The 16,551-nt window shown below is 51.8% G+C and overlaps 1 protein-coding gene across 2 annotated transcripts in view; it reads left to right on the top strand.

Annotated features, from left to right (window-relative positions):
- The first annotated feature begins 2,084 nt into the window (after window positions 1-2,084).
- Window positions 2,085-16,551, top strand: part of TEKT5 (tektin 5) — a 39,714-nt gene continuing 25,247 nt past the window's right edge. The window contains exons 1-5 of one of the 2 annotated variants that reach the window (XM_072835770.1): window positions 2,085-2,753; window positions 5,408-5,491; window positions 6,306-6,376; window positions 11,105-11,248; window positions 15,397-15,619. In XM_072835770.1, the coding sequence (XP_072691871.1) occupies window positions 2,178-2,753; window positions 5,408-5,491; window positions 6,306-6,376; window positions 11,105-11,248; window positions 15,397-15,619 (1,098 nt within the window). In that variant the 5' untranslated portion in view covers window positions 2,085-2,177. The remainder of the gene's footprint in view (window positions 2,754-5,407; window positions 5,492-6,305; window positions 6,377-11,104; window positions 11,249-15,396; window positions 15,620-16,551) is intronic. The other variant, XM_072835771.1, reaches the window with a different exon arrangement.

Genomic DNA, 16,551 nt, shown 5'->3' with positions numbered 1-16,551 from the left:
TGGATAAACATGAGCGATCCATCATATTATTCAGCTACAAAAAGAAATAAAGTCCTGAGATCTGCTACAACATGGCTGAAACTTGGAAATGCCACTGCCCCACTGCGGCGAGGTAAAAAGTAAAAAGTAAAAGTAAGGCCTCTACTCCAAAGGCCTTACTTTCAGTATTTTCATTGCTAAATGTTTAGAACTTGATTCCTTGAGCCTCTTGAACTGTGCTGTCAGGCTTACCATTCCTTTTTCATTTGAGCTATAGCCTACTCTTCTTTCTACTCTCATTTAACGGCTTCTGAAGTTCTGTTGCTTCATCCATCCACCCATCCACTCATCCATCCATTTTTTTTTTCATTCATTCCACAAACCCAAATTGGGCACTGACTATGTTCCAGGTGTTCTACTGAGTGCCGTGGATGCGATGACAAGGACAATCCCAAACAAGGTCCTTTCCCTCGTAGAACTGATTTCAGAGTCTCACTATTATTCCAAGTGTGGTCCCTGGACCAGCCTCAGCTGGGGACTTGAAAGAAGACAGCATCTCAAGCCCTGTCCCAGCCCAACTCAGCCAGATTCTGCTTGCATGTGCTTGTATATGCATGGGTGATCTCTGGAAAAATATACAAATTCTGATTAATAGTAGTTATATCTAGGAAGACTGAAAATAACTAGAGGTAGTGGGAGGGAGAAACCCAAATTTTACTTTATACCCTTAAGTATTAGTCACATTGTTATTTTTAGACATGAACCTTTAGTGCTTAAAACATACGCCGAGTCTTTTTGGTCCCTTTCTTGACAGCTCTGGATGTGCAAGCACTTCCTGTGTGTGGTGTCTCATCTTAAAGGATCTTACAAAGTAAAGTGTTGTGGGTGTGGAGGGGGTGCAGAGCCCACCCTGCAAGATGAGTGCAGAGCCCACCCTTTTGTTCTAGGTTCACTGTGGAAATTCAATGAGTATATGTAAAGCATCAGATATGCAGAAGGGGCTTGGTCATCTCTCTCTGCCTTGGTCCTCTGTAACCCCTGGTTTCAATTGTAATTAGGGCGAAAGTTCCCCTTGACCATCACACCTCCCTAACAAGGACCACTTATTTGCAGGTTAGGTTCTGCTTTTTCCCATATCAGAAGGGGGGAAGGCCCCACCGGTCAAGCACCCCTCTGGTTCTCTGCCTTGGGATCTCGTTGCCACTCCCACCAGCCCAAGAAGGGAGTAAGTTTCTTGATGGATAAAAACATTGGTATAGAGTAGAGGATTGAATATGCTTTCTGGCACAATAAAACTCTTGATTCTAGATGCCCATTCATTGATTCATTCATTTATTCATCGGCGTGCTGGGTGCTGGGGCTTGGTGGGTGAGCTATGAGGTCTCTGCCTCACAATCTCTCCCCTTGCTGCCCTTCTTGAGTTAAAGTTATTGAAGTATGACTTATGTACAGTAAAATTCACCCTTTTCAGTGAATAGCTCTGTGGGTTTTGACAAACACAAACAGCTGTGTAACTCCCAACACAGACAAGACATGGGATAGTACTGTCATTGCCCCCACGTTTTCCCATGCTTCTTTGCTCCCTTGTGGTCAGTCTTCCTGCCCCACTACCCCCAGCCCCCAGTTGCCCCTGATCTGTCCTCTGTCCATATGAATCCACGTCTCCAGAATGCCGTCTATTAGATGGAGCCATACAGGTTGTGTGGCCTTTTGAGTCTAGCCGCTTCCACTTGGCTTAATACATTTGTGATTCCTTTTTTACTGCTGAGTAGTGCTCCACACTACAGATGCTCCACTCTGCTGCCATCTTGAGGACAAAGGGGGAAGGAAGACAACTAACCACCAGATGGCCTCTGAGCTGACATTCTATTTTCTCCCATAGGCAGCGTTAGGTGTGAAAGGTGTGAAAGGCAGATTTGATTATTACCGCAGAATAGATAAATGCCATTTCTTGCACCTCCAATTCCGTGGCTTGAGAAGCCCCTATTCACTTTGTTTCTTGCATGTGTTTTGACTGGGACAATATGGCCTAGTGGGCCTGAAATGAGCAAAAGCCCCATGAGAGCCCCGCTCCCCTGGGGCTTTATGACAACAGTGCTGAGTCATAGAGGTCCTGCCCATCTCTAAGAGAAGATCCTTCCCCTTCCTCGGTGCCTTGTCCCCTCAGAGTTTTGCCCTAGTGTGGCTGATGGGGCAGGATGGAGTTTCTTGGAACCACTCAAACCGCCAATTACTGTGGCCCCAAGAAAGGCTGTGGCTTCAGTACGCTGCCCCCGGCTGTGCCAGCCCCAGAGATCCAGGAATGTTACCAGCCCTATTACCTGCCTGGGTACCGCTGCCTCAACTCCTGGAGACCCAGCCTCCTCTACAAGATCTCCAATGCCCAGACCTGCGTGGATGAGGGAGCCACGTGCCGCAGCACCCTGCGGCCACCCACCATCCTGCCCGCGCTGCGCTCTGCGCTCTTCTGCCGCTACAACCCCCACGACTGGGACCAGTCCAATGAGCTGCAGATGCGCGGGGCCGAGGCCTCTCGGCTATGGGCCAGCCGGCTGACGGGCGACTCCATGCGGCTCATGCAGGACAAGGACCAGCTGACGCGCCAGATGCAGGAGGGCACCAGCCGGAACCTGGGCCAGAGGCTGTCGGACATTGGCTTCTGGAAGTCTGAGCTGTGCTACGAGCTGGAGAGGCTTCTGAACGAGAGCTACAGCTTGGAGACAGTCAAGAGGCGGCTGGAGTGTGCGGCCGAGGAGCTCAACTGTCCACTGCAGGTGAGTGCGGGGGTGGGGGGCGGGGGGGGGGGCAAGGCAGCCTCTGGGATGCAGCCCTGTGCGATCAGCTCCTCTTGGGTGAAGGCCACAGGCACTTTGCAGGTCAGTTTGAGCTGCATTATCTTCTGCGATCCCTTTCTACAGTCCAGGATCATCCCAGTCAAATCAGGGTTCCTCAGGCTGAATCGGATTTCCTTTTCCCCTTGGGATTACATCGGAACTGCAGAGGTTTTATCCAGTCATCCCGTGTGTGTGCGCACGCGTACGTGTGTGTGCGTGCACTCATGCGCACAGGGTGGTCTTTAAAGGATATACTTAAAATAATTGCTGTATTTTGCCCCATACCTGTGAACACCTTCTAACATACTCTATCACTTGCGCCATATATTTATTTATTTTTTGCTCCCCGAGCTAGAATCTAAGTGCCACGAGGGCAGGGATTCTTGTCTGCCCTGTCACCGGCGTGTTCCAGACGGATCCTCAGCTGTGCTGGGCAGCACGTCTGTGCTGGTCCTCCGTGAGCAGTGTCTATGCGGACGGCAGTCATCTGGGCCAGTGTTCTGAATATCTTCCCAGCCTAGCACAGTGCGTGGCACATAGTAGGCACTCTGTGTGTGTTGAGTAAATGAATAAATACCTGGATGGGAGTGTTCCCGACACTTCTGATCTCCAATCACATCCCGGATCAGTTAGGCTTCTTTTGGCGGCATGTAACGGGTACCTGATGGCCGCTCAGCCAAGGCTCAGCCAAGTAGGAACTGATTTTTCTGTCCTAATGAGAATTCCAGGAGGAAACAGAGCAGCCTGTTGCCGCCTCCACTTGATGCCGGAGGCGACCCAGGTGCCCGTCTTTCTGCTCTGCCATCGTCAGCATGTGGCTTTTGTCCTATTGCTTGCGAAGAGATTTTGTATCTCATGTTGCAGGCTCCTGCTTGCAAGGAGCATTTTGATGTTCTCATTTGAGGCAGGAAGATAGGGCTAGGGCAAAGGGCACCTGTGCCAGCTGTGGCAGGGAATGTCAGTTTTCTGGAAGGAAACATCCTGTGTTTCCATTCCTAGCCCATCTGCCGGAAGTCTCCTGGGCTCTGTGGCTGCAGAGGAGTCTGGGTGGGTGAGTGGTCTTCACTGGGTCCTGGAGTGGACATTGGGTAAGGAACTGGCATTACCTTCCTCTCATGCTCTGGGAGCCAACCTTGGTCACACAGGATGATGTTCTGCTGCTCCCCAGAGCAGGCAGGGACTCAGAACCTCCTGCCTGGAAGCCCCCTGCTGCCATTTCTGCTCCGTGTCAGGTGTGAGGACATCTGCAGGAAAGGTCCTGGCTCCGCCTGTCCGGAAAACCTGGCTCCACTTGGTCGCAGGCAGCTCCCCGACAGCCGCAGGGTGACTTGGGGATGAGAGATTTTTCAGCTCCATTTCTCCCCATCTCCAGCACTACTGCCCTCCCCTTGGACAACGATGACTACCTCCTTCCTCTCCTCCCCACTCCTGCCCTCCTCCCACCCATCTTCCAGCCAGAGGGGTGATTTTATATATTAAATTGGATCTCCACACGCCCTCACTAAAACCCCCTTGATTCACCCTGGTTAACATCTAAATTCCTTGTCACCAGCCCTAGCCTCTGCACGGCCCAGGCTCTACTCACTGCTCCAGCCTCACCTCCTCCAGTTCCAGGGCCTTCCTGTCTGCTCCCCTTCCTACCTCAGGACCTTTGCACCTGCTGTTCCCTCTTCCTGGCACATCATTCCCATTCACCTCTGCTGCTTCTGATAATTCAGGTCTTGGTCTGTCATCTCCCTAGCAAAGTCCTTCCTGGCCAACCCCACATCGCCCTGACTATTCTCATCCAAGTCCTCCTTACTGAAATGATTGCACCTCTTTCTGTGTTTACTTGTGTGTGTTCTCTCCTGTCTCTTAGAGCTCCATTAGTGCAGGGACCCTCTGATCAGTTGGTTGTGGTATCCCTAGCACCTTGATCGGGTGTGGTCGGAAAAGGGGCTCAGTAAATTCTTGTGATGTGAACCCCTCTCCCCTCCTGAGTTCCCAGATGCATTTGCATTCCAGCACCAAGATGGGCTGTTCCCTCCCTTCCTTCTTGCTTCTGCTAGTCTTTGTGACGTCACGGGCTCGTGGCCCAATCACCAGCCTTTCTCAGCCTCTCATTCTGGGAGCTCCCCTGAGCAGCCACTTTTCCCATTTTCTGTTCCATTCTGCCCATGTCCCCATGACAGCTTCAAGGTGCATGACTGTGTCACAGGGTTGCCTGGGTCTCACATGGCCTTGGTCACTTTGCAAAGCTTTCCCCTCCTCCCCATTTACAGATCTTCAAAAAGGGGCTTTCACACATGTTCATAGGTAATAATTATTGACCATATTCTGAGTGCTTTACATTTGTCGAGCCAACTTAATCCACACAGCAAACCTGAGAGATAGGCACCAGCATGCTACCCATTGGCAGTCCTGGCACCCCGTCGTCCCCACGGAGGGAGAAGGGGAGGTGGAAGCCCGCTCATGTGCACAGCGATGAGGCTACATGAAGCATCCAGGTTTCCTGAGGATAAAACAGATTGTAGCAAAGGTGGATGTGAGTCACCTCTGGTCAGCATCTCCATATGGGTGCAGGGAAAACATGTCACTCCTGCTGCTCCCTACAGGTGGCTCTGGAGTGCCTGTACCATAGAGAGAAAAGGATTGGGATTGATTTGGTCCATGACGATGTGGAGAAGAATCTTATCCGGGTAAGATGCCCCCCGCCCCCCCGCCCCAAGGGAGGAGGCTTGTCTAGTCACAGAGGTTTCTGAGCTGCCCATCAGGAGCAGAAGCCACGTGTCACCACATGAAAAGTCAGGGATCAGAAAGCATCATTGAAGGCCTACATTCCATAGAGAACAGGGAAGTGAGGTCATGGGACCCTCAGTTTTGATCTCCAAAATGAACAACTTAACAATAATACCAATAAGTAACAATAACAAAAGCTAGTGTTTATAGAGCACCTACTGGATGTCATACACTGTACCATTTCATATGCATTATTTAATATAATGATGAAACAATCTACAATTGAGCACTTGGCACATAGTAGGTGCTAAATTTTCTTTTAATCAGAAAGTGTATAAAAAAGGAAGTAAGACGAGGAATGCAGGGGATCCCTGGGTGGCTCAGCAGTTTAGTGCTTGCCTTTGGCTGAGGGGGTGATCCTGGTCCCAGGATCGAGTCCCACATTGGGCTCCCTGCATGCAGCCTGCTTCTCCCTCTGCCCGTGTCACTGCCTCTCTCTGTCTCTCATGAATAAATAAATAAAATCTTAAAAAAAAAAAAAAGACGAGGAATGTAGAGCCTCCACAGCTGACCCTTACCTATCTGGCCCGGGGATCAGGTGGGATGAGGCAGGAAATGGACCCTGCCCTGACATTTCACCTTGGGGGGGACGGTCAAGGTGGGCGACGAGAGGCAGGGGTAGAGTCACTAGCCTGGGAAGTGAGGTGCCATGACTTCCTAAGTGACGCTGTTTTTTTTTTTGTTTTTTTGTTTTTTTGATATTTTTCATTGCAGGAAGTAGATTTGCTAAAATGTTGCCAAGAACAGATGAGAAAACTAGCTCAAAGAATTGATATCCAGATGCGGTAAGAACTGCTTTCTCTCCCCCTTCTGGCATCTGTTTTGGGTCTCCTTGGTTTCTGAGGGCAAGCAGATGGCTGTCCGTCTCTAGGTGGTTCTTTCGGTCAGTGGTGTGTTGGCAAGTGTTTAACAACCAGCTCTCCAGGGAAGAAAATAAAATCCTGATTTGTAGCATCTGCAAGGCCAGCGGGGTCGGTGCTGCCACCACCGTTGCTGATTGTTCTTATTTGCACGCAGGGCCTTGGCAAAAGAAATGGGCCTCACTGAGGCCTCTCTTAGCCTGGGGCTTCCCCGTGTTTGTTCTGAACTTGGGGAGATGGCTGAGAGCGGGTGGCATCAGGCATCAAGGTGAGGGGCCAGGGCATCTCCAGAGGGGAGCTGGCAGGCGCCTTGAGCCGGGAGTCTTCAAAAGCAATCATCTTTTTGTTCTTGGAAGATTACATAACCAGTATCATGACAAGCCAGGAGGCTCCCCCTCATAATTAAAGGGAGACCTGAGTTTTACAGGGCTTGGGGCCTATAGCGAAGCCCTTGGCGCTTGGCTCCCCTGGAGGTAGCCTTCCCTCTTGATGCTGGAGCTGGGCACTGCCTTCAACTCTTATGGGGTGCACTACTCTGCTGGTTTCTCCTCTTCATATACTCAGACACAGAGGACAAGAGCAGGGCTGGTCACCTAGCCACAGCTGCCCCTTCCAGCTGCGTGGGGCATGTGGGTAACCTGGATGAGATGCTCAGGGGTCAGGCGGCTTGCAGCTAGGCTCTGGGGGCTTGCTGTGCCCCAGAAGGAGCAGTCACCTGCCCTCCCAACACATATAGAGCAGCCCCCCGCCTCCATTGAGGAGTAGGTGGAAGGGACAGGATCACCCAGGATAGAACAGCATCCAGGGCAGTGCTGAAAATCTCCCTGCAGATCTAAGGGTGTGGTCAGGGCAGATCTTAGAGGCAGAGGTGTCTGAAATCAGGTGCACACACAGCAGTGATGCAGGGACCTGTAAATGGATGAAAGCAGGGTCATTTGCGCGCCTCTGACCTGATTTCTGATACTTTCACCTCCCACCTGGACTACTGTTTGCCTCGTGTTTGTCTATACATCAATTTGCTTTAAAAAAAAACCCTTACATATTTATATTTAAAAAGGAATCTTTTTAACAAAGAGAGCGCTTTGGGTAAGGAAATGTCTTCACTGGGTTTTTTCTTGCCCTTATTTTTATGATCACTTTGGGCAAGAAAGAGGTTCCCTATTTGTGCTTGAGGTTCCCTATTTAAGGCTATGGCAGGAACTCGGCGTATGGGGGTGACAGAGGGCTGGAGTTTGGGACGGGATAGTTTGAGCCCACAGAGTGAACAGAATCCCAGACTTGACATTGGGGAGCTGGACTCAAGGAGGGGAAATCCCAAGATGGGACGGTGAGGGGGGTACTGCTTGTGCAATCTCAGCAAGGAAGCAAGATGTGGGAGTGTACCAACAGCTAGAGAGGAGGAGAGGGGTGGACACAGAGACAGAGGAAAAGTTGGGGGGATTGAGGACAGACACTGAGAGGTGCAGGCAGCTGGGGCAGGGAGGGTGGGGGTAGAGAACGTGAGCAGGTGGAGAGGCATCCCTCCCCTTTGCCAGAACAGAGGCCGAGCCACCTTCGAGAGAGGCTCTTTGACCTTGGGCAGTGGCTCTCTCGCAGAGGAGGCCTGTCTTCTGGCAGGAAGCAGCTCATGTTGCCAGGGCTCCCTGATTAACCTGGCACTGGCCGGAGCCTCAGTGGCTGGGTAGAACTCAGTGTAGCCTTGCCCCCGTGGGGAGGCTCCACTGCTGACCGGCTCAGGTGGCCTCCCTGGTGCTGGCCTGTGGCCTCATGGTTTTCTGGGGGAGGCCTCAGGCCTGCATCCAGGCGGAGCTGTGTCCCTACGTCACCAGAAGCCTTGGCAAGGCAGAAAAGGCTGAGCAGAAGCCCTATCAGGGCTTTTCCTTGCAGGCCGACAGCAGGGTGAGCCTTGGCTCTGGCTGGGCTCTACGTCACTGGCTGAGGTGGGGAGACAGGGGCTGTCCCCTCTTTCTCTAGGCTCATTAGCTGGACCAGTAGGCCAGGGATTCTGAGGCCCTGGGTCCCCTCTAAGGCTCTGGCATGTTTCTTTTCTACATTCTGGTCTTCACGTTCCAGTTCATTAGGCAGGACAGGGCCCCATTCCTCCATGGCTCTGCCAATTCAGAAGGCCTCAGGGGACTCAGGATGGTTTCTTCTGTCCCAACATGACTCTCTGAGCATTCTGATAAGTGGGAACCCACCAACACGATTTACTTTCTTTGCTTCCAGCCTGTTTGAAAGCTGTCACCAGCATCCGGTGTCCACAGCAGAAAGAGAAAGTGGCAAAAAAGATTAACAGAGACAGGGGGAGAGGGACAGAGAATGAGACACAAAATCCCCAAGACAGAGAGAAGCCAAGAAAGATGAGGAAGAAAGAGAGAAGGATCATGCACATGCACACAGACGCACAGACACACAGACACCCCAGTATGAAATGTGCACCACTCACTTTAGTTGGTGTCTGGACATTAGCTGGCTCAGTGAAGGTTACTCCTCGTCATTTCCAAGCACTTCAAGGGCAGAGTCCCAGTTGATGCTCGTGTGTCTTAACACTGACTAGTCTTGTTTCTATTAAGAGAGAGACAGAAGGGTTCAGGCTTAGAACCTTCTGGAGACAACAGATTCTAGCTAGGATTCTGTTAGTGTTTTCTTAGTATTTATGTTTGAGGTGACCCAATAATGGACGGTGCTACTGATGTTCCTTTAAAGACAGCGATGCAGATTTTTCCCTTTAAAATACACTTATTTACCCCACCAAACTGTAGTCTCCAATATATCATTCCTCAGAATTACTCTGCTGCTTGTTTAGTGTCTGGCATAAAATATATAATAAATAAATGAAGACTGAAAAAAAAAAAATACACTTATTTATATTTTAGAAGTGATTTATGAAAAGTGGCAGGTAAATAATAGCACAGGTACTTTGAGAACATGACAAGAACCACAAAAGTGGTTCTCCAGGGTCTGGAGTTTGGCACACGGTGGCCTGTAAGTCTAAGGTTCCCAGGCAAGATACCAGCCCTGAAGGCACCAAGTACTGGCCCTACCGCGGTCCTCGGCTCACCTCTACTGTGTCCCTGACTCCGCCCAGTCTCTGATTCCCCCATCCCTGACCGTCCAATGTTTGGCTCCGCCCAGTCACTGACTCCGCCCACCCCGACTCCGCCCACTCCCTAACTCCGCCCACTCCTTGATGCTGTCCGGCCCCTGACTCCGCCCACTCCCTGACTCCACCCAATCCTTGATCCCACCCATCTCTGTCTAGGTCCTGGCTCCGCCCAATCAAGACCCTGCCCAGTCCCTGACTCCGCCCACTCTCTGACTCCGCCCACTCTCTGACTCTGCCCAGTCCCTGACTCCGCCCACTCTCTGATTCTGTCCAGGCCCTGACTCCGCCCACTCCCTGATTCTGTCAGCCCTGACTCCGCCCACCCCGACCCCGCCCACTGCCTGATTCAGTCCAGTCTCTGGCTCCGCCCACTCTGACTCCACCCACTCCCTGACTCCGCCCACTCATTGATCCCACCCATCTCTGACCAGGTCCTGGCTCCGCCCAATCAAGACCCTGGACTCTGTCCAGTCCCTGACTCCGCCCACCCTGACTCCGCCCCCTCCCTGACTCCACCCATCCCTGACTGTCCAATTCCTGACTGTCCCATGCTTCGCCCCACCAGTCACTAGCTCTGCAGGCTCCCTGACTCGGCCCAGTCTCTGATCCTACCCATCTGACTGTCCAGGTCCTGGCTCCCCCTAGCTCCTGACTCTGCCAGCCCCTTATTCTGTCAGCCTTAATGAGCTGCTAAGAGGTCCCTAAACACCTGGGTGTCTCGTTTCTTTGCTTTTGCACATGTGAAGTCCTCAGCTTGGACTCCTCATTCCCCCGCCCACCTATCTACTGTTTTATGGAACCTACCACAGAAACGTTCTTGACCCACCTGTCTACTGTTTTATGGAACCTACCTCAGAAACGTTCTCACCTGGAGTTAATGGCTTCCTCCTCTGCATTACTTAGTATCCTTTTCAAACCCTACCATTCTTTATTTATCTTTGCTCTATCTATACAAATCTGTAAGCAACTGGAAGGTAGTGACTGGGTCTGGTAGTAGTGACTGGGTCACTGGTAGTGAATGAGTTCATGTCTTTTCCCTCTGTGCCCAGCATAGGGTCAAACACAATGATCTGTGAAGTGATCTAAATCAATACTGGGCTCTGTCCGCAGTGAGAATTCATATCTTCTCAATCGGGTCAGCAAAGTACAGCTGGGGGCCCAAGTCTGGCCCACCACCTGCTTCTGTAAAGTTTTATTGGGACATAGTCATGCCCGTTCATGTACTGTTTTCCTGCATAGCTGAGTAGTTGCAGCAGAGACCCTATGACTTACAAAGCCCAAAATATTTAGTATTTGACCCTTTACAGTAAATGTCCACCCCTGTTCTAGATGACAACAGATCCTAGTGTATTAAGGGGATGGGAGTAGTGTGATGAGGGCATCAAAGTGGGAAGAGGCCGAGAAGCCACTGGGGATAGACAGAGCACCCTTCTGGGAGTCCAGAGGCTTGGCTTTCAGCAATGGCTCTGCACCACGCTCCTGGGTAACGTCATGTGAGGGACTCTGGGTAAGTACATAACCTAGGGACAAATCCTTGCCCCACACAGGGATAACCGAGATGCTCAGCATGCTCTGGAGAGGGACCTGGAGGACAAAACCTCAGCCCAGTTTATTGATGAGAAGTGCTTTAACCTGAGGAACACGTCAGACTGCATCAGCTTTTTCCATGGCATGGAGAAAGTCGATGGCACGTAAGTAGTGGGCTCTTGGTACCTATCTCTGGCCGAGCTTGATGGATGTGAGGGCTTCCAGGTCTGCTTCTGCCAAGGAACCATAAGGGGTTATCATGCATCAGTCAAGTAAGAGGCAAAGTGGGTGATTGAGAATTCTCTGTTGCAAGCCACGGAATCCAATGCTGGCTAACATAAGACAAGATGGAATTTACTGGAAGGCTGCTGGGGGAGCCACAGACTTCAGGAGAAGGCTGGATGGACGGGAAGGTTCTAGCAGCTTGAATGAGCCAGGCAGTGGGAGCTAATCAGCTGTATTGTCAGAGCCCTCCTCTCTTCATTCTTGCCCCACTTTGCCCAAGATTCAAATTCCAGCAAGGGGGTGTAGGTGTAAGAGATTGGCTTAGGGAGGGTCACACAGCCACTGCCATGAGCCAGGGCATGCCAGGCACCCCGAGTGGCAATTCCACTAAACAAATCCAAAATAGAATGGCTGTAACCAGGCGGAGGAGGAATCCAAGCTCTGCTGCAAGAGCCAACGAATGCCCGTCAGCGCTGGTGGCGGCTTAAGAGTGGATTCTGGAGCCAGGCTGCCTGGCTTCAGATTCAGCCTCTGCACTCATGCTTGGGACAAAGTACTTAATCTCTCTGGGCCCCATCTGTACTGCAGTAAAAATAGTGCCCACCTCCCAGAGCTGCTCTGAGTATAAAAAGGTGGGTGTGTGGAGCGCTGAGCACAGAGTCCAGTGTGGGGGAAAGACAGCAGCGAACATGTATTGAGTGTTTGCGGTGTGACCTCATTTTCTTGTCACAGCAGCTCCGAGGTAGGTGCCTTCTGTGTGCCTGGCTATGTCATAGGCATGTCCCTGTTGATGGAATTTCACGCAGAACTTAGGCCTGCTCTCCCAATCGGCAGTCTAAGGTCTGGGATGATGAGGGCTGGACAGAGCAGTGCTCTGGGTACAAGTAGAGATGGTGGTATCTCTCTTGGTCTCTTAAAAAAAGAGAGAGGGAGGGCATCCCGGGTGGCTCGGCAGTTTAGTGTCACCTTCGGCCCAGGGTGTGATCCTGGAGACCCGGGATCGAGTCCCACGTTGGGCTCCCTGCATGGAGCCTGCTTCTCCCTCTGCCTGTGTCTCTGCCTCTCTCTCTCTCTCTTTCTCTCTCTCATCTCTGTGTGTCTCTCATGAGTAAATAAGTAAAATCTTTTTTTAAAAAAGAGAGAGAAAGAAGACTTCTAGTACACATATTTGTGCCTGTCACACAGTAAACGCTTGTTGAGTGAGCAAATGAGTGAAAAGAGGAAGGGAGCGGGGGAAGAAAGAGAGAAGAGAGGAAAGGAATTTCTTGGCAGTCTCCTTGGTCTGAACCTGGGGCCACCAGCTGGACCTCAGTAAATATCAAAGTATTGCAATGACCCTTTGGGGTTTCCGGTAGTGGCAACTCATGGGGACCCTCCTCCTCCTCCTGTTCCCAACAAGGGGACTCCCCCCCCCCTCCACTCCCCATGGCACTGGCCATGTGAGCAGGACTTCAGGCACCTCGTCCCCTCAGCGGCAGCTGGCCATCCGGAGTGGGAGTCTGGAGGATCCCCTTCCCAGACAGATGCTTCCCTGAGAGCTCAAAACCAGGGGCTGGCAGAGACTCGGGGCCTGCTGTTTAAAGTCCCCGTCCAGCGACTCCAGCTGGAGGGCAAGTGCCGTGGCTGTGACTGATTGCTCACCAGATATGCTAGCCCAGGCTCTGTATTGGAGGTTTTCTTGAGACAGGGCCATGGCAGGGCAGGCGGAAGGACGTTGGGAGACCACATTGCAAGGATCTCTGCTCACCCAAGTTCTCCTTGCCGCAGTTTAACCGATGATGATGATGATGGTGATGGTGCTGGTAGTAGGTGCCCTTTGCTGGATGTTTGCTAAGTGCTAGACACGACACTTTGCAAACAGCGTCTTGTGACTCTAAAACACTTATCAAGCGCTTCCTGTTGCCAGGTGCCAAATAGGGGTTTCACGTTTAGTTGCTCAACAACTGCAGGGTAGATACCATTATTCTCCCCATTTTACTATGAGGAGAATAAGGCTCAGAGAGTTGAAGCAACTGGACCAACCTCACACAGCGAGTGGCAGAGCCACAGTGTGAGCCCACGTTGGACACAGAGCCTGTTTTACCTCGGCACCTTCCGGCCTCCTGGCAAAGCTTGCCACCTCCTCCATCCTTAGAGGACACAAGCTCCAGAAAGGTCGTCCCCCTTACTAAAGCACACCACCTTCCGCAGACAAGCTGCCTCTGGCACATGCCCCCCAGGGAGAGTGTGATGGAGCGGGTTGTTTTCTCTGGGGAGCACAGCTGTCTGCTCCAGGGGAGGGCGAGGGCTTAGAGGTTGCTGCTCCTGACCTTGACAGTGCTCCGTTCAGCAGCAGGAGGCACGCTCCCGAGTCAGTCCGCAGTCTCTATCTGCTATCCCAGGTGCCTCTCCCTTCGTGGATCAATGACGAGTAGCTGTGTGACCTTGGAAAAGACACTTCACCTCTCTGAGCCTCAAGTGTTTGTTGGCTGAAAGGTCTGGATCAGACACCGTGCCCTCTCCCGCCTCCAGAAGGCTGAGAGACCCCCGTTACTGCTTGATTTTTTAAAATTCCTGCAAAAGACAGACAAGGCGACCACATATGATATATGGTTTTTAAAAATTTCTATTCACCATGCAATCTAAGTGTGCTTTAAAATGTTGAAAGGAGACTTCTATTTCAGAAAGTTGAGTCTCTTTTTTCTACTGCCTGAGAAGAGAGATGTTTTATTTAAGAACTGGAGACTTCCCAGCTAGGAGAGATCTTAAAAATTCACCCAGTCTGGTTTGCCCCCGAAATGAAGCCGGCTCCCGAGAAATACATGCCCCTCCTTCTAAGAGGCTTCCCAGAGGAGAAGACCCCCATGCAGTACATCAGCTGTGTGTTGCAGGGATTTGCAGACTCTGCCAGGAAGTACTTTCTGTTGTCTATACTGAATACCTTATGCTGCACCACCTCTGAGAAGCTTTCCCTGCCTGCCTTTTCTGATAATAGTCTGTGTCTCCGTTCATCCCCCCGCCCCCCAGATCCACTCTCCGGCTGCTGTCCTATAGTGGGGGCTGCCCACTGCAGCAGACCGCCTTCCCATCTGGTTCCCACTTGGGTTCAGCCTGGAGGAGAGGCACCAGCGGGAGGCGGAGGGCAGGAGGAGCAGGAGGTTGGGGGTGGATTGCTCCCACTCTCTCCCCAACCAGGGCTTCCCTTCTCCTTCCCCTCCCTCTGCTCTGGCCCTCAGTGGTGACAGCCTTGTGCCTCGGCTCACCCAGGAGCCCCGCGACGCCTTCCGATCCTTTTTCTTCCCATTTATGACCCTGACAGATGCATGATGGCTGCACTCCATCAGCCTGTCTTTCCCCGGCTAAAGTTCTTCACAGTACATACACCATGCGTAAATATCTTCTTTATTTGATGTCTATCTTCCCCTCCTGGAAGCTTAGCACCGTGAGGACAGGGACGTTGATGCTCTTGTTTCTGGCTCTATCCTGGGTGCCTGGAACAGTGCTTGGCACGTGGTAGTCGCTCAGACAATGTTCGTTGAATCGTTGAATGAGTGAGGTGGGGCAGGTAGCATGGGCACGCTCTCGTCACTGAATTGAAAGGGCCTGCAGCCAGCACCGTGCCCCAGTGTCTGCTTCGTGGCCTGGCTCGTGATTTTGGTGGTGAGAAGGGAGAGCTCAGAAAAAGAGCTTTTTGAAGGAATCTCTTTTCCCTACAATTCACCAGGTGCTCTTTGGAAGATGAGCTCTGGCTAGGCTCCAGTTACCTGCCCTGCAAAATGGGGAACGAGGGGGATGGATTAGTCCAGTGGTTCTCAACGGGGGGCAGTGGTTCCCCCTCTCCCAAGGGACGTTTGGCAATGTCTAGAGACATTTTTGGTTGTCATGACTGGAGGGGCAGTACTATTGGCATCTGGCAGGCAGAGGGGTGCTGCTAATCATCCGACAGTGCCCAGGGTGACCCCCCAACAGAGATGGTCCCACTCGAGATGGCAAGAGTGCCCAGCATGAGACTTGGGATTGGGGGTTCTCCAAGCCCTGCCTTCCACCCCCATCCCAATTTCTGTCTTGAGTTCAGTTCATCCCTAGTTCATCCCTGTACCTCCTGCAGGATCTCTGTGCCTGAGACCTGGGCCAAGTTCAGCAATGACAACATCAGGCACTCGCAGAACATGCGGGCCAACTCCATCCGGCTGCGCGAGGAGGCTGAGAACCTCTTCCAGACCTTGTCAGATCAGCTCTGGAAGCAGTTTACCCACACCAACCTGGCCTTCAGCGCCCGAATCTCCGAGGTGACAGACGTGAAGAATAAGCTGCAGATACAGCTGGCTAAGGTAAGTGAGACTCACGCATGTGCACGTAAGGACCACTGTCCACTCAGCTGAGTCCTCACCTGCCTCCTAAGGGCCTCAGCGGCATCTGGCCAAGCTGCCCACCCACCCCTGGTGCTGAACCGGCCTACTGGTCCGGATCTGGAGGGTGTCCCCCGGAAAGGGGAGGGGCCATGAGCGTCCCACAGGGATTCCAGCATCTGGGGTAGATCCTTCCCTGCTCCCCCCGATGATGGAGCTTGGAGCTTGGCCTGCCCATCAGCACATCACCCAAGAGGATGCTGGCGGCCCCCAGGGTCCTTCGCTCCATCTGAAGGCCCTGCAGCAGAACATAGTCAGTGAACATGGGCGCAGTTATCAGAGCCCCAGGAAATGGGCCGAGTAGCTCTTGGCCCACATCAGCATCTTTGGAAATGTAACCTTTTGACCTTCGAAGGCTTCCACAGCATCAGGGGTGAAGGATTGCCTAGTTTTGTCACTATCTCCTGCCACTGCCATACTGCCTGCCCTTTCTACTGCTCCTGTGGGAATGCAGTGTGCTGTCTCACATTTCTGGGGGTCCTCCCTGCATGGAATTTATCCTCCCTGCTCCACCTACACTCAGTGAACATACTGGGTGCCACATGTTTGCTGGCCACAGGGAATGAAAGCAGGGGCTGTGCAAATAACCCCTTGCTTCCTATCCTCAGGGGATTTGCATTCTGGTGTAGAGCAGTGGTGGCTATAAAATCTACACATTTGAAGGACACAGGTACGACAGTCTGATTGGGGGAGGTGGTGACAAAGGACTAGCCTTGAACCTGCATTCACAAAATAGAATTGTAGATTCAAGGATATGTTGTATGTACATATATAAAGGATTATATATATATATATATATATATATATATATATATATATGTGTGTGTGTGTGTGTGTGTGTGTGTGTGGCATGC

Source organism: Canis lupus, chromosome 8 (assembly GCF_048164855.1).
Source record: "Canis lupus baileyi chromosome 8, mCanLup2.hap1, whole genome shotgun sequence".
Lineage (NCBI taxonomy): Eukaryota > Metazoa > Chordata > Mammalia > Carnivora > Canidae > Canis > Canis lupus.
Note: the sequence above shows the minus strand (reverse complement) of the source record. Positions and strands in the feature narration are given on the sequence as shown.